The 16,292-nt window shown below is 38.2% G+C and overlaps 1 protein-coding gene across 2 annotated transcripts in view; it reads left to right on the forward strand.

Annotated features, from left to right (window-relative positions):
- The first annotated feature begins 258 nt into the window (after nucleotides 1–258).
- The window catches only part of LOC101736124 (uncharacterized), a 36,246-nt gene continuing 20,212 nt past the window's right edge, over nucleotides 259–16,292 (forward strand). Inside the window, exons 1-15 of one of the 2 annotated variants that reach the window (XM_038020122.1) lie at nucleotides 259–294; nucleotides 615–647; nucleotides 1,359–1,391; nucleotides 2,554–2,562; nucleotides 5,885–5,908; nucleotides 6,813–6,839; nucleotides 8,898–8,927; nucleotides 10,004–10,042; nucleotides 11,078–11,101; nucleotides 11,669–11,698; nucleotides 11,904–11,933; nucleotides 12,783–12,812; nucleotides 13,985–14,014; nucleotides 14,650–14,673; nucleotides 15,570–15,593. In XM_038020122.1, coding sequence (XP_037876050.1) covers nucleotides 265–294; nucleotides 615–647; nucleotides 1,359–1,391; nucleotides 2,554–2,562; nucleotides 5,885–5,908; nucleotides 6,813–6,839; nucleotides 8,898–8,927; nucleotides 10,004–10,042; nucleotides 11,078–11,101; nucleotides 11,669–11,698; nucleotides 11,904–11,933; nucleotides 12,783–12,812; nucleotides 13,985–14,014; nucleotides 14,650–14,673; nucleotides 15,570–15,593 — 417 coding nt within the window. In that variant the 5' untranslated portion in view covers nucleotides 259–264. Of the gene's footprint in view, nucleotides 295–614; nucleotides 648–1,358; nucleotides 1,392–2,553; nucleotides 2,563–5,884; nucleotides 5,909–6,812; nucleotides 6,840–8,897; nucleotides 8,928–10,003; nucleotides 10,043–11,077; nucleotides 11,102–11,668; nucleotides 11,699–11,903; nucleotides 11,934–12,782; nucleotides 12,813–13,054; nucleotides 13,147–13,984; nucleotides 14,015–14,649; nucleotides 14,674–15,569; nucleotides 15,594–16,292 lie in introns of those variants that run through there. The other variant, XR_009976429.1, reaches the window with a different exon arrangement.

The following is a 16,292-nucleotide window of genomic DNA, read 5'->3' on the forward strand; positions in this document are numbered from 1 at the left end:
CCCGATTTAATTATCACAATGCTTAAATTAGACGTTAACAATTCAATTCACCACGATGTTCAAGTTTACAATTATTCACCTCTTGCGTTTCGCTTCAGATTATCGCTTCACTATTTCCCTTCGAGTGAAACTGATTACTAACGCCTTATAATCCTCATATCATTTTTGCAACGGTTTTATAGTTGACACGACATGCTTAGAATTTTTCAGGACATTTTCGATGGTATTAGTCCTTTCTTACATTTACAGCTTAATTTACAACTTATGAACGACAACAGAAATACCCCCTATAGCGTGAGTACCCAACCAACTTTATTATTAATATAATCCTATTAATACAATAAACGTTAAGGTTTGTAAGAAAGTTTGGATGTATGTTTGTTATTCCTTCACACAAAAACTACTGGATGGACTTTGATGAAACATAACAAGAATATTAGCTTACATATCAGAATAACACAGGCTATAAATAATAAAGATTTAGTGTGAATTACACAAAATATAACGATAAGTGTCAAGTGAGTAGGAAAATATCTGCCATCTACAAGCTATTCTTGCGTGTGCCGCAAAAACCTTTCAAGTTACCCGTATAATGTAAAAAGTTTAATTTGCAGCCCATTAATGACTACAGAAATACACCCAATAGCGTGAGTACCAACATTATTATTAACTAGACGATGATTTTTTTTATAACGCCATCTTGTTGTGTTTTTAAAGCGGCTAGTTGCCCTCAATTCAGAAAAATAGTATTATTATTCGCCAATAGATGTCGGGAAGAGTTGATTATTGAAAACACAAATAAAACAACATTTTCTGAAAATAAATCGTAGCTAAATCGATTTATCGCCCCCGAAATTCCCTGTATACTAAATTTTATGAAAATCGTTGGAGCCGTTTCCGAGATTCAGATTATATATATATATATATATATATATATATATATATATATATATATATATATATATATATATATATATATATATATATATATATATATATATATATATATATATATATATATATATATATATGTATATACAAGAATTGCTCGTTTAATCCGTACGAATCCATACGAGATGCAAACATATTAAACTTACAAAATTTGTTTTGTAAGTCTACCCCCATATTCAGTTAAATGATTGATTGAGGTCATGTACAGATAGGACAACAGATGGCGTTGCTCGTATCGCCATAAGATTTCTCGAACGTTCCCGATAGCACTAGTTGTTTCGATTCGATGTACCCTATAACTGAGACGCAGAGCATTTGCGTCATTGTTGAGTATGGGCTCCAATAACTATATAACATTTGTAAAACGAGCGCATTCTGAAATGACCAAAACCAAACTTAATTCACAGGCCGTCAACGACTACAGAAATACACCCAATGGCGTGAGTACCAACATTTTTTTTTTTTATTGCTTAGTGGTTTGGACGAGCTCACAGCCCACCTGGTGTTAAGTGGTTACTGGAGCCCATAGACATCTACGACGTAAATGCGCCACCCACCTTGAGATAAGTTCTAAGGTCTCAAGTATAGTTACAACGGCTGCCCCACTCTTCAAACCGAAACGCATTACTGCTTCACGGCAGAAATAGGCAGGGCGGTGGTACCCACCCGCGCGGACTTACAAGAGGTTCTACCACCAGTAATTACGCAAATTGTAATTTTACGGGTTTCATTTTTATTACACGATGTTATTCCTTCACCGTGGAAGTCAATCGTGAACATTTGTTGAGTATGTATTTCATTAGAAAAATTGGTACTCGCCTGAGATTCGAACATCGGTGCATCGCTCAACCCGAATGCATCGGACGTCTTATCCGTTAGGCCACGACGACTTCAACTTTATTATTAATAAAATACACTATAATTTATTTAATAGCACGCCTAGCACAAATCCATCCGACAAAATAAAACTTACATTACTTTTTATTAAGTCTACCCTCAAACTAATTTAAATAATAAGTGAAGAATGTGGATACCAAGACATTAATGTCGCCATCGACATGAGGTCGTAGTTCCATTAGACCAAGACAAGTGAACCCATGTGTCAGTAGCCTCTAGTAAGAGCAGCCTTTCCCAAAGTGGGCGATCACGCCCCCTTGTGGCCTCTATAGCCCTAAAAGGGGGCGGTAAGAGGTCCAGAAAAAAGGGGGCGTTGTGTAAAGGCTTGGGAAGCGATTTGTAATTTCATCTAAGAGGACTCTTAGATACCAACTGAGCTATAGTGATTTTTTAATAGGTGATAAAATTGGGGCGCAAGTTAACAATTCATTCTCAAAGTGGGCACTAGACAAAATAAGTTTGGGAACCTCTGCACCAGAGGCTATTCGTGCCTGAAAGAATTACTGCAGAAATAGGCAGAGTGGTGGTACCTACCCGTGCGGAGTTCAAGAGATCCTACCACCAGTCGTTCCGCAAATTATAATTTTGTTTATAATATCCACATAAGAAACCTACCACCAGCTATTGCGCAGCTTATAAAACACAGTTTTGATTACTAGCTTATATATATTTGTATAATAAGTAATGAATGAACTTTGCTTGCAGATGTCTGGCGTGAGTATTACAATCAAACACTTCGCTTAATATCTATTTGGAGGGATTTACGAATATTCGCTAAAAAAGTTAATTGTAACACCCGCTCTTAAAACTACGTTAGTATTAAAATGAGAATTATAATTATCTATGTGAAATTAAAATAAATAAATCTGCGAATCACCACTGCATCATCCCATGAGAATCGACGCAGCAACGATTAACATAAAATCTATCGAACCTACTAATGATCATTTTAAATAGGCTGCCTCATACCTGAATCTAACTTAAACTACCTGTACCTAATGCCGATATCTGATGATGATGAGAAATCATACGAAACGAAGAAAAGGGGCACTCAACGTGGTGAATATATATGAAAGACTAGCTGACCCGGCAGACTTCGTAGTGCTTTAATCTATAAATAAAAGACTCAATTTTCCTATAAAATAAACTTAAAACAAACAAAAGGAATCCGTCCGACGGGGGACACATCAAAAGGAAAACAAAATCGTAATTTTTATTTAATTCCGAGCATTTTCATATTTATCTACCTTTTAAACCTTCTCTGGACTTCCACAAATAATTCAAGACCAAAGTTAGCCTCATCGGTCCAGCCGTTCTCGAGTTTTAGCGAAACTAACGAACAGCAATTCATGTTTATATATATAGATATAGATTGAAAGGCAATTTGGTTTAAACGAAATTTTTGCAATTTACAAGAGAGCCATTTAAAGTTTTAAAATTTGGAAAAAATATCGTAACAAAAAAACTCTATCGGAGAATATTAACTTACATATCAGAATAACACAGGCTATAAATAATAAAGATTTAGTGTGAATTACACAAATTATAACGATAAGTGTCAAATAAGTATTGGTATTTCACTGGTGGTAGGACCTCTTGTGAGTCCGCGCGGGTAGGTACCACCACCCTGCCTATTTCTGCCGTGAAGCAGTATCGGCTTGAAGGGTGGGACAGCCGTTGTAACTATACTCGAGACCTTAGAACTTATATCTCAAGGTGGGTGGCGCATTTACGTCGTAGATGTCCATTGGCTCCAGTAACCGCTTAACACCAGGTGAGCTGTGAGCTCGTCCACCCATCTAATTAACAATTACAAAGGTAAAGGTCGCGTATTAAGCGAACTGTCGCCTAAACCCAATAGCCTTTCACCTCTCGCTATGTTGTATGCCTTATAAAATATTTGTTACCAGTCAAACCCGACCCGCCTTACTCTAACTCTTACTTACTTACCTTCGATATAAATAATAATAAATAAATAAATAAATATTTACTAACAACCACGCCACGTTAACTGGTCCCACGATAAGTTCGTAAAGAACTTGTATTACAGGTACCAGATAACGGAAATAAATGTAAGATTTTTATTATACACATACATATATTTAATATTTTAATATACATCCATAACCCTGGAAAAGACATTTATATTTATCATACAAATATCTCCCCTTGGCGGGATTCGAACCAGCGACCCCCTTGTGTAGTGACCATGTCACTTACCACTACACCAGAAGGCCGATATGACTTAGATTCGATCGCGACCGAACATTACAGTATCACACGCTGCACCAATTTACAGATTCCATTGAAATCGGTTCAGTCCTATCGGAGTCTATGTGAAACACACTCACATATACTGTTACATATTAAATAGATTTGGTTAAACTTACTCTCTCTTTGGTTTGCAGACTTAAACAGGCGATCTTATAGGATCTTCCCACAAAATCCCCTATTTATTTAAGTTTTATAGGCTAAATGCCGTGCTAAGAGACAATAATTTAATAAATAGAGAGAGAGAGAGAGAGAGAGAGAGAGAGAGAGAGAGAGAGAGAGAGAGAGAGCGAGAGAGAGAGAGAGAGAGAATACACTTTATTGCACACCAAAACACAATTTACATTCAAAAAACAATCACGATACATTTGTACAATAGGCCTAGGTCTTATCGCTAAAAGCGATCTCTTCCAGACAACAAATATAATAGAAAACAACAACAAAAATATTTACTAATTTCACAAATCACGTCAAATTACAGAGCAAACCTAGTTCTTGCTAGGGCTAGTGTTAGCAAATTCTCTCAGGTTGGGCCCGTGAGCTCACCCACACTGCGCGTAGCTGTATTGGCCCCTTACGCTATCAGCGAATAGGTAGAGAAATAAAAATGAAACTTTATACGTGTCATAGTACCGTCATGTGACGTTAGATGGCGCGCTATAGACACAGCAGAGCGTGTTCGGGTTTCACAAGCCTTAACAAAAGCATTCTTGTATTTTTCTCAGGCTCTCAGCCTCCAGACTCATTTCGCCTTAAGCACGTCATTACAGATCCTCCCGATTCATTAACGGTGCTTTTAAGTACCACCAGCACCGGTCACCGTCCTCGGTGAACCCATCGCTTGCGACGAAGTGCTCGACGAGTGAATTAACCCATAGACAGACTGAGTTTCTCGCTGGATCTTCTCAGTAGGTCTCGTTTCCGATCCGGTGGTAGATTCTGCGAAGCACTGCTCTTGCCAGGGCCAGTGTTAGCAACACTCCGGTTTGAGCCCCGTGAGCTTACCTACACGTCAAGCAGACGCTGAAATAGCCTCTCAAGGCTATCAGCATAGGCAGGAAAAAATAAACTACACTTTTTGGTATTCCCTCTAGTTTTGGCAACTCGGAAACATAATTAAAACTACTTTTAAGGTTTCATCTCGTCTTGATTATTTTTATATCGTTTTTAAGATTCGCGTTCCGAGCGAAATTGGGCATCGCATAGATTTCGCTCTTAATAATTGTCGTCGCATTATTTCTGACGTTACAAATACTTACAGTTTTCGTGGTCAGCATTGTTGCTAGTCGGAGCCTGATAAAAATACCAACCACCCATCCAGATAGTCGTGTGAGATGGTAGATGGGTGTCATAGTTAAATTGCTTAGTTATTCAGTCCACCACACTAATAAGTATATTCCCACACGAGAGCTTACGTAATGTTCAAAATTTGAAAATCATATTTTTTAAATGCCCATTTGATATGTACAAACAAACTAGCCATACTCGCCCGCTTCGCTGGGCATTTAAAATTAACATTATTATTTATTGTCATTATTATTAGGGAGTCCAACACTGATATAAATATTAGCCTATCCATTAAGTACATGTATTTTCTACATGGGTACCAAGTTTCAAGTCAATCGGATGCATGGTTCAGTAGTTATAACGGAACATCCGTAAAAACCACTGTAGATTTATATATAGGTATTAGTATAGATTAAAAAAAAAAGCCGATTCCATTTGTGTATTTATTTGTTTAATATTATTATTTCTTTCAAAACAGACGAGACTGTTCGTAATTAATCAGGTATTTGACTTTCTTATTTTTTGTTTGTATTTTTTTTTATCGAAATCACAATTTTTTTTGTCCGAAAAAAAATAAGACTAACAACCCACATATACTCGTAATTACTTAAAGTACATATTTAATTCATTATTAATTTTATTTTAACGTCACTCCTATTTCACAAGTCCGACCATGTCTGCGGCACATTCGGATTCTGAAAGAACCTCAGACAAATTTCGTCTCTACGTAAAAGACCATGAGTATCAATCACATCAAAAACATTTTTAATTCACCATTATTGTTACCGTTTAAGCATGGAGTATCTCTGAAAGATCGAATCCGGAACTTTTTTTTTATTGCTTAGATGGGTGGACGAGCTCACAGCCCACCTGGTGTTAAGTGGTTACTGGAGCCCATAGACATCTACAACGTAAATGCGCCACCCACCTTGAGATATAAGTTCTAAGGTCTCAAATATAGTTACAACGGCTGTCCCACCCTTCAAACCGAAACGCATTACTGCTTCACGGGAGAAATAGGCATATAGGCATATAGGCATAGGGTGGTGGTACCCACCCGCGCGGACTCACAAGAGGTCCTACCACCGGTAAAATGTAATAATAAAAGTGACCACCAGTAAAGTGTAATAATATAAGTTTGAGACAGTGTAATAATAAAAGTTTCACTTTAAAAAAAAGAGTAAGCCTGGTGTTGAGTGGAGACCGCGAATTGGCAAACGCAGTGCAGGACGCCCTCAGGCTCGGTGGAGTAATGATCTATGCAGGGTGGCTGGCAGGAGCTGGATGAGAGAAGCCGAGGATCGCGCTGAATGGCGAGCAATTGGAGAGGTCTATGTCCAGAAGTGTTGTGCTACAGGCTGATGATGAATGATGAATGCTATCGTTTGATATTTTATTATTCGCAGATGCGTGATAATCCTTACGGTTACACTGTAAGTATTTTAGCAGCAGCTAAGGTCTTCGAGTGTCGGTATGACGTCACGGTCTACCAACACTGAATGCGCACGTAATAACAATGACGTAAAAATTTAAATACAAACTTAACAAAAAACAAAAACAAAACTTAGTTCAACATAAAAAAAATGAAAATACCACAAATGTACTTGCAAGTCAATTAAATAGGCATTGTTACTTAAAAAGCTCTGGTCGGATCTTGTTCCGGTCACCGTCCTCGTCGAACCCGTCGCATGCGATGAAGGGCTCGACGAGTGAAATAACCCATAGACACAGCCCACTGAGTTTCTCGCCGGATCTTCTCAGTGGGTCGCGTTTCCGATCCGGTGGTAGATTCTGCGAAGCACTGCTCTTTGCTAGGGCCAGTGTTAGCAACACTCCCGGTTTGAGACCCGTGAGCTCACCTACACGGCAAGGAGAAGCTGAAATAGCCTCTCAAGGATATCAGCATAAGTAGGAAAAAAAACGGATCTTGAATAAATGGAATAAAAAACGAATCATCAAAATCGCTTCACATAGAAAAAAAGCTTTGCTGAGACCGAAATTTACGTGCACATAAAAGAATACAGTCGATATAGTAATAAACTCGTAAATTTTTAAGTTATACTTATTTAGGCGCGTTACGAAAAATTGATGAGAGTGAAATTTTAGGATGCGCGCGCACCGTGACACAAAATTAACAGAATGAAGTTGCCCACTAAATCGCTCATTACAATATGACTGACGTAGCTTGGCGAGTCTGAATATAGCCGCAGGTGAACTTTCCGAACCGTACCGAGAATTACCGAATTTATACGATGTCAAGAAAAGGGATGTCCAATATGAGTGTTTGAGGATGTTGTTTAATCGATTTTTTTACAAATTGATTAAAATTTAAATAAAAAATAATATTAATAAAAATAAAGTATAACTTCTTACGCGTGTATATAAGTACACGCACCCTTTTTTTTTAAGTCGGTTAATAAGAAATACAAAAACACAAGAGACGACAAGCAACACAGCGAGACAGGAAATATTACTTCCTAATGAGAAACCCAATTAAGTTTCAATCGAGTCTAACGACAAATCTTTATTATTACTATTTCAATGCAATTTTTCTTATGAAATACGTACTTTAAAATGTTCACGATTGACTTTCACCGTGAAGGAATAACATCGTGTAGTAAAAATCAAACCCGCAAAATTATAATTTGCGTAATTACTGATGGTAGGTCCTCTTGTGAGTCCGCGCGGGTAGGTACCACCGTCCTGCCTATATCTGCCGTGAAGCAGTAATACGCTTCGGTTTAAAGGGCGGGGCAGCCGTTGTGATATAAAAACTGATACCTTAGAACTCATATCTCAAGGTAGGTGGCGGCATTTACGTTGTGTATGTCTATGGGCTTCGGTAACCACTTAATACCAGGTGGGTCGCGAGGCTTGTCCACTCATCTGACCAATAAAAAAAGGCAAAGTAACCCTTAAATATACAATGCTTGCCCTTAATAATCGAAACCTTAATTCAATTTGGAAGCTCTGGGTCTGCGGAGGGACTTCGGTTCCCTCTGTATTTTGTACCGTATGTTCCATGGGGAGTGCTCTGAGGAATTGTTTGAGATGATACCATCATTTCGTTTTTACCATCGCACCGTCCGCCACCGGAATAGAGTTCATCCATACTACCTGGAGCCTCTGCGGTCATCCACAGTGCGTTTCCAGAGATCTTTTTTGCCACGTACCGTCCGGCTATAGAATGAGCTCCCCTCCACGGTGTTTCGCGAGCGCTATGACATCCTTCTTCAAACGAGGCTTGTGTAGAGTATTAAGCGGTAGGCAGCGGCTTGGCTCTGCCCCTGGCGTCGCTGAAGTCCATGGGTGACGGTAACCACTCACCATCAGGTAGGCCGTATGCTCGTCTGCTTACAAGGGCAAAAAAAAGGATTCTGATAACCGCTGTCCTAACCTCAAGCCTCAAGCTCATTAATTCGGGACCCGCAATGTAATCGATGTTGAGTCATAAAAGTTAAGATCAGGTAAAAATCTGCTCTGTGTTACAGTTGCAATATTACGGGCCCCCTGTTCAAAATGTAAGTAATTATATCTGTCGATCGTAAATCAAGAAATTTCCTGTAATAAACATGATATACAATCTGTATTTAGTTTACAATGGAAGACTGCTCTACGTTTAAACGTCTTGCCAAAACAATTGCTGATTGTGTTCAACTTATACGCCAAACTGGAATTTTCTCTTGCGTTACATTAACGATTGGGAACCCGAGCCCCAAAAGCCAAATATCTGTTAGACCTTAATGAACCAATACCATGAATTGGAGTCAAAAAGATATTCATATCAATTTAAACTATAAAGTTTTTAGGCCTTTTTTTAACAGTGCCAATTTCGTCAATTTTCATGTCCGATTTCAAATAAAGAAAACTGAAAACTGATTCAATGGTTAACTTAAAAATAAATCTTAGTCTGAATTTTACTGAGATAGCTAGTGGCTTCCTTAGGAATATTTAACGACGTACTTTTCAGACGAAAATAAAAAGTAGCTTATTAAAAGCTTATAAAGTCACTTGCGATATTTAAACGAAAAGTTGTGGTGACGTGAAGTATTTAGTAGGTATTGAACTTATGGAGATAAGCTCAAAAGCTCAAGGAATTCGCATATTCGAATTTGGATCTCGTCAATTGTTAACCACGCAGATTAGTTTTATGAAAGGCAGTAGATATTACGTGTAAACGCGAATAATCCATACCCGATCCTGTGGACCAAGTGGTAAACAGTCGACGTCGCCCTAAACACGTCATTACGGATCCTCCCGATCCATTAGCAGTGCTTTTAGGCACCTCAAGCACCGGTCACCGTCCTCGTCGTACCCGCTTTCGACGAAAGGCTCGACGAGTAAATTAACCCACAGACACAGTCCACTGAGTTTCTCGTCGGATCTTCTCAGTGGGTCGCGTTTCTGATCCGGTGGTAGATTCTGGGCAGCACTGCTCTTGCTAGGGCCAGTGTTAGCAACACTCCAGTTTGAGCCCCTACCCGACAATGAGAAGCTGAAATAGCCTCTCAAGGCTGTCAGCGTAGGTAGGGGAAAAAAGGACAAGCGAATAATATCCTGCAATGCAACTTTCTAATTACGGAAATACATTTTTCAGAAGGGCCACATCTACAATTTCCTCGACAAGCTTCACAAGGTAACATTCAATGTAGTATGTATGTATGTATAAGTATATGCAAGTTTTCTTTATTCAATCATCAGATAAAAGTTAACAGCCTTAACCACAGTTTACATTATTTCATCATACTTTATTTGAAACTAAAACGATGAATGTTTCACTCGAATAACGACCATAATTCTAATTGATCTAAACTGCATTTTACCTGACAAACAACTTATTAGGATCTATTGAAAAGTAAACTATAGACAAAGACATGCAAGCATACTTAATTTTTTTTAAGGCTTAAGTCGAAGGTGAATGTTTGTTTTTATTGTAAGTTGATGAGAGGTTACCGTCGCCCATGGACGTAAGCAATGCCAGGGGTAGAGCCGCTACCTACCGTTTAAGTGTGTGCCTATGTGGCCTAAAATAGAACCAACCTGTTTTTGCTCGTGAATGCTGTAAAGTTGACGGAGTAATTCGCCGGAAAAGGGCCAATATAATTCTTTGAGTGTTGTATCAGCAATCATTGATGTTTGGCAAAATCCGGTCACCGTCCTCGTCGAACCCGTCGCTTACGACGAAGGGCTCGACGAGCGAACTAGCCCATAGACACAGCCCACTGAGTTTCTCGCCGGATCTTGTCAGTGGGTCGCGTTTCCGATCCGGTGGTAGATTCTGCGAAGCACTGCTCTTGCTAGGGTCAGTGTTAGCAACTCTCCGGTTGAGCCCCGCGAGCTCACCTACAAACGTTAGGGTGAAGCTGAAATAGCCTCTCAAGGCTATCAGCATAGGTAGGAAAAAAAAAGAAAAGAAGATGTATGGCAAATGCGATTTGCTGGTGGGAGGTTGTAAGGTCGGTAACGATTCTGATCCGAAAATGGAACAACCGCTACCCAATTGCCTCTTCACAATTGCAAACCTTACGCCTGAATGTTAGCATTGTACCTTCGAAGGCGCCATCGTAACTGTAAGATAAATCACTAATGGAACGAGACTCCAAAGGGAAAAAGTTCAATTGTTAAAAAAAATTCGGTTGTAAATTATTAAGAAACCATATAATTATTTCAGACAAAGGACGAATTGTTGGACAAGGTAATTTTGTTTTGTCGCAAATTGCTTGTAACTTAAACTTATAGGAGTCGGGCTTCTCGAACCGGCTTCTTTTAATTGTTGCTTAGATGGGTGGACGAGCTCACGGCCCACCTGGTGTTAAGTGGTTACCGGAGCCCATTGAAATCTACAACGTAAATGCCGCCACCCATCTTGAGATATAAGTTCTAAGGTCTCACTTTTAGCAATACAACGGCTGCTCCGCCCTTCAAACCGAAACGCATTACTGCTTCACTTCAGAAAAAGACAGGGTGGGGTACCTACCCGTGCGGACTCAGTAGAGGTCCTACCACCACTAAAAACAAGTTTAAGTAAAGGCTCTAAGATTTCAGTGAGTACCGTAGCAAATAATTTAACAACAGCTCTATCGCCTGATTAAAAACAAAAGTTTTGTGAAGTTGTCTATGTCGCCTACACGCAAGAGACTGTAACTCCGATACTGGTAGCAAAGACAACAATATACTTTAACATTCAATAAATATTTTCATTACATTTAAATAAGAAAAATGCCATGAACTCTAAATAATAATCATGATATTTTTCTTACAGATAATTGATTTCCCATTTAGGCACATCAATGTAAGTATTGCCAGCGCTGTAGTGAAAATTAACCGCAAAAGTTTTTTTAACAAAGGCTATCACTTTTTTTTTATCAAAAAAAATTGACTGACAACGGAAAACTAATGAAATGGCACTTATCTTTTTTTTAAATCTTTGCCTATTTAAAAAATTAAATTATATTCGTATACTTTAACGTAAAAATTACTTATCTTCAAATTTACAGTTGCGGGGAAACATTAACTATGCGAATGACGTAAGTTCAAATACCTACTTCTTACTTTACTTCTACTTTTACTTCGCGTTTAAGCACTTTTCTAAGTTAAGCCTAAGTATAAGACGCTTTTGTACTCGTATTGAGCGACTAAGTCGAAAATCATTCGGCAACTAATTTAAATATTGTACTTTTACGCGCTGGGGTTCGGGATAATTAAATGCTCCATCAAAAGTACAACTAAAAACTGTATTAAACACTTAGAACACTTTAAAATTCTCAATCTGCTTCTTCCGCTTCGCTTCAGGTGATCCGTTTGCTGTTTCGCTTCGAGTAGTTCCGATTACTGACTGACTGCGTGCCATCTCTGCAACGCTTTTATAGCTGATACCACATCCCTAGAATTATTGAGAATATTCCACACATTTCGACTATTGCGTTTCCGTTATCTGTCAATAGATGGCGGTGTACTTCTGTAGCGTTCTAAATCCTACTACATCCTTCGATATTCGTTCGGCGATAGATGGCGTTACTCTTATTGGCGTAGCAGTACTTATGCGGTATCGTCTCGCACTTAGGTCGTCATTTAATTCCCATTGAATTTTCTCCAATCATTCCACAATTTTAATTCAATCCTCAGCCAACAGCCTCTATTATCCTGCCGAATATGATATTAAAATAATACAGATATAATCAGCTAATATTGTTTCTTGATACATGTGCAAATTCTCAAATCAATCGGATGTATTGAAGTGCGCGAAAATTACGTCGAAAGATTTCGTTGCATAGACGCCGACTAACTACTCATGAACGCTCACAATACGCTCTTAAAAGCTAATAAATTACTAATAAGTGCTAATCAAAACCCTAAAATTAGAAGTTCGTTTACAGATGCAGAGCAACAGATGGATGCCCAATAATGTACGTATTGTAAAATCACTTGAATATTAATTAAAGTAGTTTGTTAATCTCTTTCCTGTCAAAATTTCAAAGACTCCTTGCAATACATTATACATTTAAATCTGACCACGCATATAGTCTGTGGCTTGTTATTTACTCTCATATTAGCGGTTTTTTTGGCGGTAACGCGAGGAGTGAAGTTGTGTGATTTGTTTTATTTTGTCTATTTAGTGTTTTTTCAGGCTTAAATGTGTAATAATGGTGGTTTATTAACTGTTTAATATCTGTGAAAGTTCACAAATGTGGGAAAATGAAACAAAGCCGCTGGACGTAACTTCTCGGGATCCTCCAAAAAGTCCACTGAAAAAATCTTAGTAAATGACCACCATTTTACTGAGATTATATTTCATCCCATATCATCTCATTTCATTTCATTTAATTTCATCCCAGTTGATTAATGTCTCAAATTAATCATCTTCATTTCATTTCACTCCATAATATAATTTTTCATAAAAATATGAATATAAATTAAAATAAGACATGAGTAAAGGTCTCAGAAACCAGGTCATAAAATCCCTAAAAAAAAATCTCATATTAGCGGGAAATTTGCACTCAGAAATAAATAAGTCAAACACACTATTTTATAAGCACTTATAATGTTTTGGTAGTGTACAGTATGTTAAAATATTAAAAAGAAACGGAGAAAAGGAAGCTAGGCACTAGACGATACTAATTACATGAATATTACGGAGGTGTTATTTTTAAATTAAACATTAAATCGGCGCGCGATTTGGAAAATGGAATGTTAAAATGTCATTTAATAGAATATAAATTATAACAATAACACCCATAGACACAGCCCACTGAGTTTTTCGCCAGATCTTCTCAGTGGATCGCGTTCCGATCCGGTAGTAGATTCTGCGAAGCACTGCTCTTTCTAGGGGCTAGGGCCAATGTTAGCAGCACTCCGGTTTGAGCCCCGTGAACTCACCTACACGTCAAGGAGAAGCTAAAATAGCCTCAACGAATTGAAATGATTTATAAAATTCTCGTAAAATATCTAAATAGTTTTATAGGTTAAAAGATTCCCGGTAAAACCGCCATGTTTACGTTTTATTTCAAATGTGAATTTAAATGTGAAGCGAAAACGCGGGCTTATAGATTATTGCAAATCAAAAACTATTTCTTTTCAGATACGAGGTTGGACCAACGGTCTGGGAGACGTACGTATTACTCAAAGATTAATATAATAGTTACAACGTAAGTATTATAAGTACCAGGGCATAAATCCATTCAAGACTACGCGATGGGATTTTTTGAACTGGCCACATTATTTAGCTAATTTTTTAATAACAACACCTGTTATTTTACTAGACCCGGTGTGTCAAGTGATCACTACATAGTATAAAACAAAGTCGCTTTCTCTGTCCCTATATCTGTCTGTCCCTATGTATAACGGATTTTGATGCGGTTTTTTTAATAGATAGAGTGATTGAAGAAGAAGGTTTATATGTATAATAACATCCATTAAATAGTGGAGAAATCAATAATAAATTACAGTTTCCGAAGCGAAGCGAGGGCGGGTTGCTAGTATTATATATAACACACTTAGTGATATCTCCCTTAAAAACAATGCTTTTTAATTTTTGATACAGGCCTTGAACAGACAGAACTTTAACACAGAATTACGTACCACGCCTGTTTTTAACAAGAAAAAATATCCCGTACCTATTCGAAGGTCGATAAAGATTAGGCCGTGCGCTCGTAAAGTTCTTTACATATCCGAGAAAACCGGAGTCTAGGTTTTAGCCGGTTATATTAATATACTTGATTTTATAATGAAGGTTACCGTTTCCAGAAACTGCCAATGCTTTTAAGTGACGTAAGTGTATTTATTATTATAATTGTACATTGCTTAAGTTACAACAATCTAAAGGGTAATAAGAAATTAAGATACGTTTTTTTTTGCTGATAAGCACTCTTTTTTTTTCTTCCTACCTATGCTGATATCCTTGAGAGGCTATTTCAGCTTCTCCTTGACGTGTAGGTGAGCTCACAGAGCTCAAGCCGGAGTGATGCTAACACTGGCCCTAGCAAGAGCAGTGCTTCACAGAATCTACCGCCGGCTCAGAAACACGACCCACTGCGAAGATCCGGCGAGAAACTCAGTGGGCTGTGTCTATGGGTTAATTCACTCGTCGAGCCCTTCGATGACCGGATAACCAGTCCATCGTCCGCCTGATGTTAAGTAGTTGCTGGACCTAAAGGGCCTAAATGCCGCCCCCATCTCGAGACTTAAGTTATATGTCTCAGTTTTGTCAAAACCGGACCGCATATAACGCGAAATCACAGTGACACCAACGCTTACGGGCTCGCCAACGCCCCTTCCTAGCTATGTGCTTAGTGCGAGTTTTTCAACGTTATCGATAGCGTAAAAGTTAACTTGAATTTGTATGGAGCTGGAACGCTTGCCTACGTTTGCCGCTAGGGGCGCTGTTCCAACTGCATACAAATTTGAGCTAACTTTTACGCTATAGAGAACGTTAAAAAACTCGCACTGAGCACACAGTAGGACTAATATGCTGCTAGGACAATATAATCCCGCCTGTTTCTGTCGCGATGCTGCGTTCCGACTTAGGCATACATTGAACACTTTAAGCTCGTATCTCGGGCCGAGTGGTGGTTTGTACGTTGGACACACCCTGATAGTCACCACAAGTCACCGTGGAGAGCATTCGGCAGTCAACAATGTATTAAACTGAGACATTTTTTTTACAGCGACGTGGGAACTCCATGGTGGATGTGAGTGTTATAAATAAATAACTGGGAAACAAATCACGCGCGGTCATCTGGCCCTAAATTAGGATTCGCTGTGTTATGGGTACCAGAGAATGACATACATACACGCTTATTAAATTTTATTATATACATCTATAGCTAATATACACCCAAACCAAAAGCAAACAAACCCGTTCATGACAAGAACGTTTGCCCGATGTAATTTTTTTTAAAAATCTATAACCCGTTTAAACTCTAAAAGATTCTCTGTCTTATGGCACATATTTATATACCTCTCTATACTTCTTATACTTATCTATACTAATATTATAAAGAGGAAAGATTTGTTTGTTTGTTTGTTTCGAATAGGCTCCGAAACTACTGGACCGATTTGAAAAATTCTTTTTCCATTAGAAGCCAACATTGTCCCTGATGAACATAGGCTACTTTTTTTTTCATTTTTTTTTATTTATTTTTTTTGGTTTCATGTGTGTTTTAATGTTTCCGAAGCGAAGCGAGGGCGGGTCGCTAGTAATAATATTATAAAGAGGAAAGATTTTTTTGTTTGTTTGTATTGAATAGGCTCCGAAACTACTGAACCGATTTGAAAGACTCTTTCACTGTTTGGAAGCTACACTATTCCCGAGTGACATAGGCTATAAACTTTTTTGAAAAAAATTAGGGATCCTTACTAAAACTCCAATAATGTAACCGAAGGTGTAA

The sequence above is a fragment of the Bombyx mori genome, chromosome 24, assembly GCF_030269925.1.
Source record: "Bombyx mori chromosome 24, ASM3026992v2".
NCBI lineage: Eukaryota > Metazoa > Arthropoda > Insecta > Lepidoptera > Bombycidae > Bombyx > Bombyx mori.